Here is a 16,754-nt window from a genome sequence, read left to right as displayed (position 1 = left end):
ACTCTGCATAAGCACCTGTGTCTGGCTGACACAGGGCTGGAGCTCTGGGGACAGGTACTTTCAGCATCCCCAAATTCCTTTAGAGATGGAGCTGGAAATATAAACCAACAAACTAATGACTAAATTAAAACAGATGCTTCTAGAAAGCGCCTGTCAGACATAAAAGTAGATGGGGACCATTAGGGAAGATGATGGATCAGAGATGGGAAAGGAAATTGAAGGGAATATGGCCAAGGTATGTAACATGCAAACCTAAAAATGCCATCATGGAGTCCAGCAGTGCATACAAATAGCACATGCTGATTTTTAGAAAATTAAAAAAATAAACCCAAGCCAGACACAAATGGGGATAGTTAAGACTAGCAGACTGGAGAGACCACCACTCCTCCCTTTCTTATAGGTCAAGTCAACCACAGCTTCCTCGGTATTTCACAGAAGTAGTAACTTCAATTCCTATGCAAGTGCCAGAGGGACTGAGAACTAAATCAAACACAATTCTCAAATGGGTCAAATTACTGCCAAGTGGACACTGAGGCCAAGTCTTTATCGTGGAGCTCAGCTGAAAAAATTCTTCTATTATCAAGGCAAATAGGAACTCAAATGCCAGCCAATTGCCAAGAGAAATCACCCTAACTGCATCCCCCTTCACCATTCCTTTAAGAATGAGATGTTGGAGAACTGCTCAGAAATGGCTGACACAGATTCAAAATAACCGGCAGGTTCACTGCCATCAAAAAGGAGAGTCGTTTACAGCAACTTACCTCCATCGTCCAAGGGCCGTTTCTGTACTCCGTATCCGTACACGGAGGGGTCCACCAGGGGTGTGGAATTATTCAAGTGAGGAATTGAATCGATTTTAGCAGCAATCTACAGAGAGAATCAAATTTAAATACTTGGTAGGTTGTGTCCCGGGAGAAAAGAAAGCATCTTCTTTTTTTCTTTCTTTCTTTTTTTTTTTTTTCCCCCCCGGAGCTGAGGACCGAACCCAGGGCTTTGTGCTTGCAAGGCAAGCGCTCTACCACTGAGCTAAATCCCCAACCCCCAGACAGCATCTTCTTTAAGGGGCCAGTACCCCACTTCTAACACTTACATCAGCATAAGCCACTTTCTCTGGTAGGGCAAACACTTTACCTGTTGAATCTTCTTTGGTCTTGCCTCTTTTCAAATTCTGCCCAAAGGTCGTCTTTTAACATTTTAATTCAAGGGAGAGGGGGGATACATGGAAGTCAACCTTCTGTGGTTGGTTAGCTACTATGTGAGGCCCACTGTTCAAACTCATACTGCTTTCACCTGCTAGACCACATCATCAACCCCCAAGAGAGTCAGTTTTAGTCATTTTATACATACACATGCCACATCTTTATTTTAGACAAGATCCTACTGTGTATGCTCAAACTCTTGCAGAGTTCAGTCGTGTGGCTTACGATGAATGGCCCGTAACTCCAACTCTAGGAAACTCGAGCCCCTCTTCTAGTTTTGATGGATACACAACATTCATACAGATACATAAATAAAAATAATGAAACCAAGTATTTTAAAACATTAGTTTTAAAATAACCCCCAAAAAGAGATGAAGAGGTCCAAAGGTGAGTGCCCTGAAGATGACAGACTATGTACGTCTGCACTTTTGGCAGGTCACTGCCATTACCTCTGAAGATGCCTTCTGCTTTCGACTTCTGTTTGCATGAAGCAATGTCTGCACCAGCCTCCCAGTGCTGGGACTGAAGGTGTGCACTACTCCGCCAAGCCTCTTTCCTTATCTGCTGGACTTAAAAGTGGCTGGGGCGTCACTTTCCAACATCTGGTAAGTTACGAGTGTTAGGCTAGTTTCCTGTTGATTCATTGAATCAGCAAATATCCATTTAAACTATAATGGGCTTTTCTATTTATTCTAAATTTACGATTGTTTAGGTTGTCTTTAATTTGGGAAATTGCCCCTGAGATGGAATAGCATAGGATCTATGTGGTGGTCTGAACGAGAATGGTGCCCAGAAGCTCATACAGTTAAATCCTTGGTCCCCAGGGAACGGCACTCTTTGAAAGGATTAGGGGGTGTGGCCTTGAGAAGGTATGGCATTGTTGGAGGAAATGTGTCACTGGGAGTGGGCTTTGAGTTTCCTTTTTTGTTTTTGTTTCCTTTGGCTTTTTTTTTTTTTTTTTTTTTTTGAGACAGGGTTTCTATGTAGCCCTGGCTGTCCTGGAACTTGTCTTTATAGACAAGTCTGGCTTTGAACTCAAGAGATCTATAGGCCTCTGGAATTAAAGGATTTGCCCACCACTGCCCAGCTGGCTTTGAGTTTTCGAAAGCCCATGCTAGGTCCAAAATCTATCTATTTGTCTATGCATCAAAATGTTGCTCTCAACTGCTTCTCTAGCACCATGCTGCCATGCTCTCACCGTAATGGGCTAAACTGAAACTGTAAGCAATTAAATGCTTTCTGTTATGAATTGCCTTAGTCACATTGTCTCTTCACAGCAATAGAACAGTGACTGAGACAATATACGTATATAGTTTATGTAGTATAGGATAACAGTTAGACAGACTGCAGCCATGCATGGAGGTTCACGTTTATAATCCCAGCACAGGAGACTGAAGTAGGAGGATCACCATGACTTGTCTCAAAACAAGCAAGCAAACAAAAACAGGTTGGAAAGGTGGACAGCAGTTAAGATCCTATTGATCGGGGTTGGGGATTTAGCTCAGTGGTAGAGCGCTTACCTAGGAAGCACAAGGCCCTGGGTTCAGTCCCCAGCTCCGAAAAAAAGAACAAAAAAAAAAAAAAAAAAAATCCTATTGCTCTTAGAGAGAGGACTGGAGTCTGGCTCCCAGCACGCACGGATGCTGGGAGGCTGACAAACACCCGGGGCTCTAGCATTTCCAGCCTCTGAGGGTACTTGTATGTATGTACACAAATGCAGACACACATGCATACCCATAATTAAAATTAAATCTTTATGTAGTGATACATGCCTTTAATCCCAGTATTCAGGAGGCAGAAGCAGGAGGATCTAGGACACCCAGTATTACAAAGAGAAACCCTGTCTCAAAAATAAATAAATAAGTAGGTAGGGAAATAGAGCTTTACGACAAAACCATGGATCAAAGCAGGATTCCAAATTCAAGGCCAACCTGGACCATACACGCATACATGCACTTAAATCCTGGTTACACAAAAATGATAAGAATTCAACGTTATAACATGCCCTAATGGGCTGGAGAGAGATGGCTCAGCAGTTAAGAGCACTGACTGCTCTTCCAGAGGTCCTGAGTTCAATTCCCAGCAATCACATGGTGGCTCACAACCATCTGTAATGGGATCTGACGCCCTCTTCTGGTGTGTCTGAAGACAGCTACAATGTATTCAAATACATAAAATAAGTAAACCTTAAAAAACTGCCACTTACAGCATACATTTTTATTATAGGGTGTGTTTTATTATGTTTGTGGTGGTTTGAATAGGTATGACCCGACCCCCAAAGACTCACATGTTTGAATGCTTGGCCAGCAGGAATGGCACTATTTTTGAAGGAAGTGTGTCACTGTAGAGGTGGGCTTTGTGATCATATATGCTCAAAGTCACATTTTGACTCATAGCTATGTCCAGAATGACACAGTCCCCTTCTGCTGCCTGCTGATCAAGATGTAGAACTCTCAACTCTTTCTCTAGCACCATGTCTACTTGCACACTGCCACACTTCCCATTATGATGATAATGGACTACACCTCTGAAACTATAGGCCAGACCCCTTTATAAGAGTTGCCGTGGTTGTGCTGTCTCTTCACAGCAGTAAAACCCTAAGACACAATTTGGTCTAAGAGTGGGGTATTGCTGTAAAGGCCTGACCATGCTTTTGTTTAGAGGAATGTAGATTTAGGGACTTTGGTTCAGAAAGCAATGGAATGCTTTAGGTGGGGTTTAATAGGCCATCCTAGCAGGAACACGGAAGACAAGTGATTTGAACTATAGGGGCCTGGCTCAAGAGGTTTCAGGAGTCTGCCTAAGACTAAGGTAAAGAGATTTAATTTAATAGAATTGGCAAAGAATATCTCAAAACACTCTAGTATAGACTCTTGTCATGTAATTCACACTTATGAAGAACATTTTGATGAAATAAAGCAAGTTGAGTGAGGAAAAAAGTACAAAAAAGTATGGTTTAAAGGGGCACCAGGAAGTGGAATAGAGCTAAATCCAGTGTTCAAGGGGAGTGGTGACATCAAGGCACGATCCCACCCAGCTAACTTCCATCGTGTGAAGAGGAATGAAAGAAAAGCTTAGATGCAGGTATGGCCTTACTCGATTTTAATCCTACCACTTAGAAGATGGCATACGGATGTCTGAGTTCAAGGGCCTGGTCTACAGAGCAATTTCTTTAAGAGCCAAGCTTAGATAGTGAAGGCAACCACCAAAACCAGAAAGCTGCTGAAGATGTAACAAGGGGGCCATGTTCCAGCGCCAGCAAGCACAACTTGTCAGCTTCAGCCACTATGGCTCTGGCTTTAGAGTCAAAAATGATGGAAAGGGTTACAGAATCTTCTCCATAACTGAGTAAGTCACCAAGGCCAGGCCTGTGGCAGGGTTCTCTTGCATGGAGGTCCAAAGAGGCCATTATGTGAAGCTGTGAAGGTGAAGCTTGGATTGCCTTGGAGACCCCGAGAGGTTTAAGGTGCCAGAGTCATGGGATACCTGTTAATTAGAGGAACCAACCCAAGAGAAAGAAATGTGTTGCAGTCAACAAAGCTGAAAGGAGCTGGAGAGCTGAAGAACACTTTGATACCAGTCATGAAGACAGAGTTTAGAGTTTGCCCAGTTGGTATTTAGTCATGGTAATGTATACCCTGTGCTGTTATATGTTGGAGTATATGATCTGTTTTGTTTTTTTAAATAGGGGATTACAATTAAGAGATTATATGAATTTTAGATGAGATTATGAACTTAGGACTTTTAAACATTATTGAGACTGTTACTGACTATGGGGACAATATTACAGCATAAAACAAATATCATTCAAATGCGACTGTGGGCCTACAGTGGCAGCCCATGCCTTTAATTCCAGCACTCAAATACTAGGAATAGGCTACATCTAATCACATTTTGATACAAGGGACCCCATGGCAACCCCCAAACAACTCATGCTATTGTGGAGGCTACTGACCACTCTCCACAAACTGATGATACAACCCTACTACTGAAGGAATACAACACCTATACAATTCACTGAATGTAGTAGAGCAGTCACAGTCAAACTGGTACCTACCCAGAGCCTTCACCCCTACAGACCTGCATTCCAAACACTGGAAGGTCCTCTATATACTGCCTAAGGAGAAAGGTGCGAAACGTTCGGCCTGAAATGGTGACCTGCCTGCCAAGATGTACAAAAGCGTAGGAGTAAACAGCTATCTATCTGGCCCACCCCATGAGTTGGGATCTGTAGCCAGCAGGCACTACTTAGTTAACCAAGGCCTGAGATTAGATAAGCAACGGAGGCAGAAGCAGGTAGATCTCTGTTGAGTTTGACATTTACCCTGTCTACAGAGTAAGTTCCAGGATGCCCAGGGCCAGAGAAACCGTCTCAAAAATCAACAACAAAATCAACACCCCCCCAATGCAACCTTTGTTCTAGGAAATGGCTTTGATATATAATAAAACAAGAAACACTGAATATTTTCTTATTTATTTCTTCTAACCATTCTCTAGGGCAGTAATCCTCAAGCTTAATGCCGCAACCCTTTAATACAGTTGTTGTTATGGTGTTATGGTGACCCCAACTATAAAATTATTTCATTGCTACTTCCTAACTGCAATTTTGCTATTGTTATAAATCATGGTATAAGTATCTGTGTTCTTCAATGGTCACAGGTGGCCCCTGTGAAAGGATCTTTTGAGTCACAAGTTGAGAGCCTCTGCTCTACCTGACTGGCGTTATTTCCATACAGGCTCAGAAAAGCTGAGTGATCCGTCTAAAGCCACCCATCTCAGAAGTAGCAGAAACAGTACCTAGCCCCTGCCCCACGACTCTACAGCAAGAATCCTAACCACTAGGCAACCTCTGGGCAGCATTGGGGTATGCCTCTTACCCTAGGACTGTCTATAAGAACAGAACTGCTCTAGGAAAGTGAAGTACAGGCAGCCCTCAAGTCAGATTATGTAAGCAGATACTCAACAAAACCCAGCCCTCTAGTCATTACCTGTGGCCCTGACTTAAAGGGGAGCTTTGGGTGATTTTCTACTATAGAAGACATCATTCTCTTTTGGAGGGTCATTGGCTATATTTTAAGCAGCGATGGACAAGTAATAAAGCAGCATCTTAGGACATTTAGCCTCCACTGCCAAATTAACAGAAACATGGGGAAAAGGAGCACAGTCCTAGGAATCAGCCAAGAATCCTGGCTGTGTGCTTGAAGATGGTTCAGTGGGTACAAGTGCTCAGCTTGGCAAGCCTGGAGAACCTGGCTTCGAATACCCAGCACAGACATGAAAGCTGGGAATAGCCACAAATGCCTGCAACTCTGATGCCCTGGGGAAGGAGGATCACTGGGGTTTACTAGCTGAGGGTTCAGGGAGGGATGAAGTACACAGCAACAGAGCAGAACACCCAATAGCTCCCCCATTCAGCTTCTGAATGCACACACATTCACGGCTGTACATACACAGAATGTAAAGTGAATGACACCACACTCTCAGAGACCAGTGTGCATGACTGTAAGGCAGCAAGGTTCTTTTCCTTGAGGTTTCCTTCAAAAGGTACACGAGGTGGTTCTTGGAGATGCAGGATCCACACTTTCAAGATCACACATGCACCGTTCTTAGTTCCTTCATGTGCTCAGCAAGTCTCCCACTTGGAAGAGTGACGCTCTTCCCTTTTGTTATTTCAAAGGCAGGCCCAGTAGGGAAAGCACTTGCCACAGAAGTCTGAGCACACCAGACCACCTGCAATCCCATCACTTAAGAGTCTCCAGGGGCAAGCTGGCTATACTAACCAGCAAGCTTGGGTTCAGTGAGACTTTGTCTTAGTAAATTAGATGGGAAGCAATTGAGGAAAGACACAGACGTCAACCTCTGACCTCAAAGCATATTTGCACAGCGCACCTATATATGCAAACAGGAGTAGGTTGTTGCCAGGTGATTAATCCCAGCACTCAGGAGGCAGAGGCAGAGAGATCTCGAGTTCAAGCCCAGCCAGGTCTACAGAGCAAGCTCCAGGGCATGGGTGCATACCACACCCATGGGAAAAAACAAACAACAACACCTTTTAAATTGGAACCATATATAGCAGCTAATGCCTACAACACTGCTAGCACTCCAGAAGCTGAGGGAGGATGATTTTCACAAGTTCCAGGCCAGCCTGGGTTTCATGCCATCCTGGAATGCAGCAAGACACTGCCTCAAACAAACAACACATATTTTAGATTGGATATGGTTTCAGTACCTGGAATACTGACACAGGAGGACTTCAAATTGGGAGGCCAGCCTAGGTTACCATGTTCTGTCCTTGAGCCAAACAACTGCCATATTGGGTAGTTCAAATGTGCCTTCCTCTAAAATGATTATCTCAACTGGGTTTTCCTTGACCATTTTCCCCCATCATGGAGAGCCAGAGAAGGTCATGAAACTATCACCTTTCTATCCAACCACTTTTCTACCACCTCCCTATTCTATGTAACCCGAAATAACTGTATAGGCCTTGAGGACAAACTAGAGTATACAGGGAGACAGGAATTTCACCTATGGGGGAAGGAAGACAACCCTCACTGCTGCTGGGTAGTTGTTTTTTAGGTGTGACCTGTTTAGGGGAAGGGACCCCTCACCTATGTATTCTGTGCTAAAGTTCAATAAACTATGGTTCTGCGGTGGAATGATACAATTTGTCTCTGGGACCTAGGAAAAGGGGTGGACATTGCTTCCCTGGAAAGGAATTTCAGCAATGCAGAGTGAAACCCTAATCCCCAAAATAAAACCAAACAGTGTCCTGAGTCTCTATAGATTCTGTATAAGTCATAAAGGAGTTACTGTCTCTCTCTCTTTTTTTTTTTCCGGAGCTGGGGACCGAACCCAGGGCCTTGCGCTTCCTAGGTAAGCGCTCTACCACTGAGCTAAATCCCCAGTCCAGGAGTTACTGTCACTGGGATATGACACTAGCTATTTCCAGTACACACTCAAGGTGGAAATAACAGGCTCAACATTCAACGAGCTCACCTTGCAACCTCAAATGGGAAGCTGGAGTCCACTAGCTCATCCTTACAGTCAAAATAGCTAAAGGCTAGGCAGCTGCCCAATCACTGTAACTTCCTTATGCCCTGCGGTCTTCAGCAGCCTTAGTACCCATGCTTGGGGGAGTATGAGGCTGGTCTGGCACAGTCTCTTCTCCCTATACCCGTAGGAAACTGCGGCCAGGGCCACAGACCCAGTGCCAGGATTGCACAAACCACAGGGCCATGTTCTAGAGCTGCATTCTATGGCCAAGTATACCTCAGAGAAAGTAGCAGATCAGATTTGGAGTCCCTGCACCCAGAGATCCCTGTGATGATAGTGCAACAGTAACAAAAACAAAACAAAACAAAACAAAACAAAACAAAAAAGTAACACCTGGACCCTAAAACAACACTGGACTGGGAGTGTGGGTCTGAAGTGGAACCTGCACACAGCATTCACCAAGTCTAGATGAAGTTCAATCCACAGACCACCCAAAGAATATAATGCTTCTATGCTGAGGAGCCCCAACAGGAACTGGAGGGTTCCCTCCCAACTATCAGTTTTTTCTTTTTCTTTTTTTAAAGAAAACCATTAACCTCAAGAATTTCCATTTCATAGATGAAAAACTGAGGGTTATAATAGTTAAGTAAGCCAGACATGGTGGCACGTGTTTGTAATCCAACAGTGGGAAAGCGGAGACAGGCTTGCCAGGTGAGGCACCATCCACGAGGAAAACAACAACAAAAAGGCTTTGTCCAAGCCTCCCCAGTGCTTAGTGGGAAGAGCCACTTCTATATGATGGATCAGTCCTATCACGTCACTACCACCCACTGGGGACTCTATGGCCATCAAATGGATTGACATGGCTAAGAACCTTGCCTGGCACCCAAGACAATATGGGCTCTGTCAATAGAAGCTGCCCCTGGCTGAATCTCTGCTCTATATACTGGTATTAAGCAGAAGAAGGGATTCTGCCAGTAGAGATGGCAGTTCCACAGCTTTTCCTAATCACTCATTGAATCCACACAGATAAAATGAAACATTCCTATCTGTGTTGGCCAAGTACGTCACAAACTCACAGAGGAACAAAATCAGCAGGGTGGTTCAACTACCATCTTTTAAGTATGGGCACTCTGAAGGAGCAGGCCTGCCCCAGTCACTTCGGTTCCTGAAGTACCTGTTAACTGGATGCTCTATAATTTGCCTTCACAGGAACCCTAAACTTCCTCAAATTGAAACATTTCTAGGGAGAAGTTCAACTCTTAAGGGGTCTCAAGAGTCTGTGTTCTGCCACATTTAAAGCACACCTTCCCTAATCCAGAGACATCCAAAAGCTGGCACTGGATGTCTTCCTCAATAACTCTCCATCCATTGTTTTTTTTTTTTTTTTTTTTTTTTTAAAGCAGGGTCTTTCACTGAACCTGGACTTCATCAATTCAAGTAGGTTGGTTGGGCAGTGAGCTCCTCCCAGCTTCCTCCCCAGCACTGGGATTAGGCAGGAACACTGTACTTGGAGATGTGAACTCAAGTCCTCAAGCTTGTGTGGCAACATTGTGACCAATTGGGTTATCTCCCAACCACCACCCCCACCCGCTTTGAGAAATGTTACTCTATCTCTTTTGGCTTATTCCCAATTATTAGAGAACTCTAGCCCTTGCCCTGCATCTAACTCCACAAGAAAAGGAAAGTAGCCACAAATGTGTCTGACTTATCTTCCCACTGACCCGGCCCCTGGAAAGAGGCCTTGGACACAGCAACTCAACAAATAGTGGCAAGTCCTGTCTGTAGCTTGTGCCTACAGAAGCAGACTGGCTGCTCTTCCCAATCTCTTATAAAATTCCAAATAAAGGTTAGGGATTTAGCTCAGTGGTAGAGCGCTTGCCTAGGAAGCGCAAGGCCCTGGGTTCGGTCCCCAGCTCCTAAAAAAAGAACCAAAAAAAAAAAAAAAATCCAAATAAAGATGGCTGTGGTAGTGTATACCTTAGTTCAAAGATTTGTGAGGTGGATGCAATACTGGTAGTTTGAGGGGTGCCTTTAGTGACTTTTAATTGGCCTGGGCTCTATGAGATCCTCCCCTAAAAAAAACAAAAATTCTTTTTTCAGCTGGAATAATTCACAGGTGAAACAAGAGATAAAATAGGTGCATGGAAAAGCAGGCAGCAGGACATGGTGGTCATGCCTTTAACCCCAGCTCTGAGTTCAAGGCCAGCCTGGTGTACACAGAGTTCAAGACAGAACTACAGAGATCTTATCTCAAAAAAGTAATGTTAGAGACCATGTTAGAAAGCATACAACTAACACGGCCATTTTTTTTCTAGTGGCAGTTGGATGGTGCTCTGTGTGTTCATGGATGTCAAAGCACAGCTGAGATCACCTAGAGCAACACTTTCTAGGTTTATCCATAGAACTGACTTGTTTCTATAAAGAACGTAAACACTGTACCTCAGAGCGTTGCTGGACACGGCTATTAGATGCAGTCCTAACACACCTGTCCACAAGTTATTTTCCTCCAAAGACCGACTAACCGTGTGCAGTTCCAACACAACACTAGTCTAGTCAAGGGCCACCAGCTTCCTGCAGGACTTGGCCTCCTGATGGGCTCCCAATTTGGCAAGGGAACCTCAACGGGCAGTATACAACAGCAGCGAGACAGAAGGGATGAAGGCAGCCACAACGGGCAGGCAACAGCTATGGTTGAGAACTGCAGTGGAAGACAGTGACTGCTGTGCCAGACACAGCACAGGCAGTCAGAGCTTTCCTGAGAAAGCTAGAGACCCGAATCCATCACATGCAAACCACCCCAGCTTCTAAGCACTACACGGGGTGGACAAAAAAAGAATGGAGTCTGCTACAGTCATGGGCTCTAGTGGGAGAGCTGTGGTCAAGGTATTTATACTACATAGGTGGGAATTCAAAAGACAGCAAACTTTGTTAACACAAGTGGTCTATCAAACCATAAGATAATGATAAATTTCAAAACACTATGGTAGCCAAACCTTGTTTTTTGTTTAAATTCCACTGTAAATGAGAAAAAAAAAAGTCTGACTACTATGGAATGCAGTTCATTTACTATCTACTTTTCAATATCAAGTAAGTTCAGAACTTCTAGTACATCAGTTCTCAACCTTCCAGGTATTGTGACCCTCATGTCGTGGTGACCCCTAACCATAAAACTATTTTGTTGCTACTTTATCACTGTAATTGTTATTTTATGAATTATAATATCTGATACACAGGATATGTTATGCAGTCTCCATGGGGTAGTGACCACAGGGTAAACCCACTGTACTAGTAGCACATGGCAGCCACCATCCAAAACCCTCGCAGGTGCACTGCCTGTAAGGACTCAGCACTGCCCCATATGAGCAAAGCCTCAGTGGTTCGTGGATTCCTCCATAGCCAATGGCTTCCCCCAGTGTCAGGAAACTGAAGCAGTATACAGACACGAGAGGTGATTTCAGACAGTTTCACTCCGCTCCACATTCGGCAGCTCAAGTGCGCCATGAGTCAAACCCACACATCAAATGAGCAAAGGCATGAGCTGTCAAGGTGCGTCCAGCGACCAGTGAATGGAACTTTTACTACCAGCTGGCACACTCTGTTCTTCCAAAGGGTATTTGCAGCCTATGCCCATGTCATTTCACTCAAGCCCCACATTAGCCCAGGGAATAAGTCATTTACCCCACATGTACTGCTCAAAAGTAGAAAGAGGCAGTGCCACAAGGAGGCTGAACTGAGGCCACACGCTAATCAGTATTTCTCCCATAAAGGTGCCAGTGATGATCAGATTTCCAGGTCTACAAACTTTCTAAATGGTTATCCTTCTATTGACTTAAATTTACACTTATTTCATGTGATTGGACATCCGCCTTGGTGCCCATGTGAAGAGCATAGGATTTATAGAAGTTGGACCTTTCTTTCTGCCATGTGAGTCCTGAAAATTGAACTCAAGTCCGCAGGTGTGGTGGCAAATCCCTTAATTCATTAAGCTATCTTGCTAGCCCCCTCTCTCTCAACTCTGTAATAGCTTGGTCCCTTTTATCTGGGTCCAAGGTAAGATGCCCAACTCCATGCAGAGTGCATTTATGCTGCATTCTGTATGAGGACATAGTAAGGAGCTGGCTGACGTACAGGGCCTTGACAGGGCCTAAGACAAAACACCTTAGCCAAGTGTGCTACTGCATGCCTAGAATCCCAGTTCTTAGGAAACTAAGGCATGAGGAGCATGAGTTTGAGGTCAGCCGAACTACACAGCAAATTCTGCCTCAACAAAACCACCTCCGAGACAAATAGGAGCTTACAGTCGTAATAAGCATTGACTTTAGCAAAATTACCTATTCTCAGGAAAGCTAGTAGGAAGCTGCTGGCAGTTGTAACACTGTGAAAGAACACAACCCATTAACAAGTTCCTGTCTTTACCAGATGACCAATGGTAACACTTTCTGGGAACACTTTACTTTTTGGACAGGTTCTCATGCAACCCAGACTGGCCTCAAGCTCACTATACAACCTTGAACTTCCCGATCATCCTGCCTCCATCTCTTAAATGCTGGGATTACATACAGAGATGTGCTTGGTTTATGTGGCACTGGGGCCGAACTCAATACTATAAATTATGTACACCAGGCAAGCACTTCCAGGCCAGGGGACATTTTTAATCATCCTTAGAAACTTTTCAACGTATAACAGCCTTGTGTCCACTGGTCCCTCTTATAACCCACTCAGGACACAGATGCAGAGTGCTTCTGGAATAAGATGAGTTGACACCATCCAGTCTTCTCTAGTTAAAGGAGTGCTTGAATTTGCTAAGCAGCCTGAAGAATGAGCCATCTTAGACTTTATCAGTCGTCCCAAATCAGACCCTACTTCCACTGTCCTTCAGAACAGATGTGAATTTCTTACTTCTAACACACAATAATCCACTGGGCCCCCACTCTGGAAACATTTTTAAGTTTTATATGGCTCTTCAGAGATTCCCTTTGTATTTAAAAACTCCTCACTCAAGTACATTAATAGCTAACATAGATAACTGTTGTTATAAGCCTGAAGACATCTATATAAAGATGCTTCAAGAAAGAAAAGCCCAGTTACAATAGAGCTATGCAATCAGGCTTAACAGACTGAATTCCAGGAGGGTCCACTCATACTATTAGAACTTGCTGGGTTGGGGATTTAGCTCAGTGGTAGAGCGCTTGCCTAGGAAGCGCAAGGCCCTGGGTTCGGTCCCCAGCTCCGGAAAAAAAAGAAAAAAAAAAAAGAACAAAAAAGAACTTGCCATGTAAATTGAACAGAAGACAACTCATTACTCTGAAGAACTGAAGGCCTTACTGTTGCTGATAATTATGAGATTAGATTAGGGGGAAAGCCTTATGCTTATTAAGATGAAATACAGTAAGTCAGGCCTACGAGGTCAGACCTGTGATCATAGCCATGTGAGTGGCTGAGGCAGAAGCCTGAGTTGAAGGCCAGCCTGGGCAACTAAATGAGACCTCGAGTTTGTTTTATTGTGTGTTGAAGGGCTTGCTTAGCATGTACAAGGCCTTGGGTTCAATCCCTAGAACAAACAAAAATCTTATTTCCGTTTACTGGTTTACCGGGGGCAGATTTTTAATCTTTAAAAAACAAACAAACAAACAAACAAACTGACGTATGAGTGTTCTGTGTGCATGTCAGAAGACAGCATCAAATCCCTTTATAGACAGTCATGAACCACCATGTGGTTGCTCAGATTTGAACTCAGGACCTCTGGAAAAGCACGCAGTGCTCTTAACCACTTAGCCATCTCTCCGGCCCCCATATGCAGACTTTTTTAAAAAAGATCTGTGTGTAGGTATTTCGCCGGCATGCATGTAGCCTATGTAGAACTTGTGTGCAGAACCTGCAGAGGCCAGAAGAGGGTGTCAGATCCCCTGGAACTGGAACCAAATTGTTAGCCATCATGTGGGGGTGCTGGAAATCCAACCCCGGGTCCTCCGGGAGAGTAGAGCTCTACAGTTCAGATTTCTAATTTTCCAGTCTTAACCGACGAAATCTTCCTAAATAACTCTAAAATTAACAGCAAACTTTTGTTTGACTTTTTTGAGACAAGGTCTTATTGTATAGCTCTGGCAGTCCTAGAACCTGCTCTGCAGACCTCGCTGGCCTGCATCTCACCAAGATTTACCTGCTCTGCCTCTGAGTGCTGGGATTTAAAGGTGTGCACCACTATGCCAAGCTTCTTTTAATCCCCTTAAAGTCATTTCTCAAAGGCAGAACAGACGTCTAGCTGTTGCCACTAAGAAGCAACACACCTATCTCTAATGGGTTCATTACCAGTTCAGGCCGTGGTGCACTTCATAAATAAGAAAGTCAATGAAGGTGTTGGGGATTTGGCTCAGTGGTAGAGTGCTTGCCTAGCAAGCACAAGGCCCTGAGTTCGGTCCCCAGCTCCGAAGAAAAGAAAAAAGAAAAAAGAAAAAAAAGAAAGTCAATGATCAATGAAATATTCCCTCTTCAGCGCTCCAAGTTAAGGCAGATTTAACAGAAGGCACCTCCTACCCTCACCCCTACCACCTCCCCAAGCAAGTTAAAAGTTGCATAGAGTCTTGGCAATCCTTAAAATTTCATTTTACCACTAGGATGACAAGGCAGGTGGATTCCTATGAGTTCAAGGCTAGTCTGATCTACAGAGCTAGTTCCAGGACAGCTAGGGTTATACTAACTCTGCTTGGAAAAAACCAATAAATGATTTTCATAAGCTGGGTGGGTGGTGCAAAGAATGCCTTCAATCCCAATACACAGGAGGTGGATGGAGACAGACATCCGAGATTGAGGCCGGCCTGGTCTACAGAGAGAGTCCCAGAACAGCCAGGGACTATACAGAAAGACCTTCTTGAAAAAACAAAAACAGATTTACTTTGCACTCAACCACAGGACTTGTACAGACAGAGGACCTGAGTTTTCTAAACCCACGACTGCAACTGTTAGTGGTCACAGAAAGCCAACAAGATGGCTTTGACACTCTAACATAGAGGGAAATCCAGTATTTCTTACCAACAGGTGAAAAACCAGGATCCTATCCAGCAGAGAAAACAAGTGCACAAGAGCAGAATGGTGGATGGGGAGCTGAAGGCATGGTCACCCATGACAACTATCGAGTAACTGAAGTATAACACGAATGGATACTCACGATTGCACTGCTTGGAACTAGGCAGTCATAACCCGTCAGAGAGTTTGCGTGAGTCCAACACTTGGGGACTGTTAGGCTCCAAAACAATGTCTATAGAGCCATCAGTGTTAACATGCAAAAAGTACATGGGAGACAGGTAGGGTTCCCTCGAAGGACTACTGTAAAGTGATGAAAAGGCCCCTTGTTCACGTGCCCAGGTGAAAATCTCCCAAGAATGTGTCCTGTGGCAGGCATTCTGATAGGAACCAAACCGTCAGCGAGTTGACAAAGTCAGAGAAGATAAACATCACTGGATAGAGGGAAAGTTTGAGCTTCAGGGTAACTTGTCACTAAGTTTCAGGCAAAATACAAGGACAATTCTGTTCTAGGCACCATGCCAGGAGCCAGAGAGGTCCCATATTCATTCTCCAAGGGAAGCTTAAGTCCTTTAAAAAGCCAGTTTCACTGACAAAATGCACAATATTGCCAGATGGTAGTTTCATGGTCGGAACGAATCCATCCCACACTCTTCCCCGTGGAGTAAGACTAATTATCAGAAGGAACTCTCGAGGACCACCCACTCAAGACCTCCCCTTCTCTCTGCAAAAGAGAAGATCTCAAATATAAAATATTCTCGAATTTCTTCCAATACGCTTGAAATGCAGCTAGTGGAAGGCGCGGTTTCCCAAGGCTGCAGAAGCCACGTCCAGGGCGTGAGATGGATGCCTGGAGTCTACACCCGAGGGCCCACCAGGAGCTGCCGAGATTTGAACCCCGGATAGTAGGCCTGTGGGTGCAGCCGGGAGCGCAGGCGCTCGGAGCGCTCGGCTAAGGCTTCCTCCGGCCCCGGGGCGCCTTAGGGAACCGCCCGGGCCTCCCGCAAGTCGCGGCCCTAGGCGCCCACCCGAGGCGTCGGCGGGGCGGCCTCCCGCCCCCGGCCCGGGCCTCCCGCGCCCGTACCTGCCGGACCCGGTGCAGGGCATCCACGAAGTCCTCAGCCTTCAAGCCCACCGGAGCGCTCTGCCCCTGCACCAGCTCCGCCATGGCCAACCCCACCGCCACCGCCGTCGCTCGGCTTCCCCGGTCCGGCCTCCCACTCCGCTCCGGGACCCGTAGCCGGAAAGGGAAAGTCGCCCCACTTCCGGCGGAAGGGAAGCGAAGGGAAGGCACTGCCCGCTCAGAGAGAGATAGGTCTGGGGAAAGCCGCGTCTGTGAGGCGGGGTCTCAAAGCACATGACTGCTGTCCGGCCGGAAGTGGGGGCGTGGCCGTGCCGCGAGGGGGCCTGCCCCGAGCACAGGCAGCTGTCGGTCAAAAAGGCCAGGTTGCGACCCCGCCCTCTAAAGGCGTGGGCCCTAGGCCTTGCGCGATGGTGGGACAGCCACTGAGGCGCGCAGGTGCGACCACGTAGTCCCTG

At 45.4% G+C, this 16,754-nt stretch overlaps 1 protein-coding gene across 10 annotated transcripts in view; it reads right to left on the bottom strand.

Annotated features, from left to right (window-relative positions):
- The window catches only part of Fubp3 (far upstream element binding protein 3), a 49,067-nt gene extending 32,520 nt beyond the window's left edge, over positions 1 to 16,547 (bottom strand). For 4 of the 10 annotated variants that reach the window (XR_010064654.1, XM_063284066.1, XM_006233921.5 and 1 more), the window contains exons 1-2: positions 16,300 to 16,482; positions 762 to 867 (exon numbers count right to left, since the gene is read on the bottom strand). Coding sequence is in view for 8 of the 10 variants with exons in the window: in XM_063284066.1 (XP_063140136.1) it covers positions 762 to 867; positions 16,300 to 16,383 (190 nt within the window). In the remaining 2 variants the exon portion in view is untranslated. 10 annotated transcript variants of the gene reach the window in all.
- Positions 16,548 to 16,754: the final 207 nt, after the last annotated feature.

Source organism: Rattus norvegicus, chromosome 3 (assembly GCF_036323735.1).
Source record: "Rattus norvegicus strain BN/NHsdMcwi chromosome 3, GRCr8, whole genome shotgun sequence".
NCBI classification, from domain to species: Eukaryota; Metazoa; Chordata; class Mammalia; order Rodentia; family Muridae; genus Rattus; species Rattus norvegicus.
This window is presented reverse-complemented; position numbering and strand designations above follow the sequence as displayed.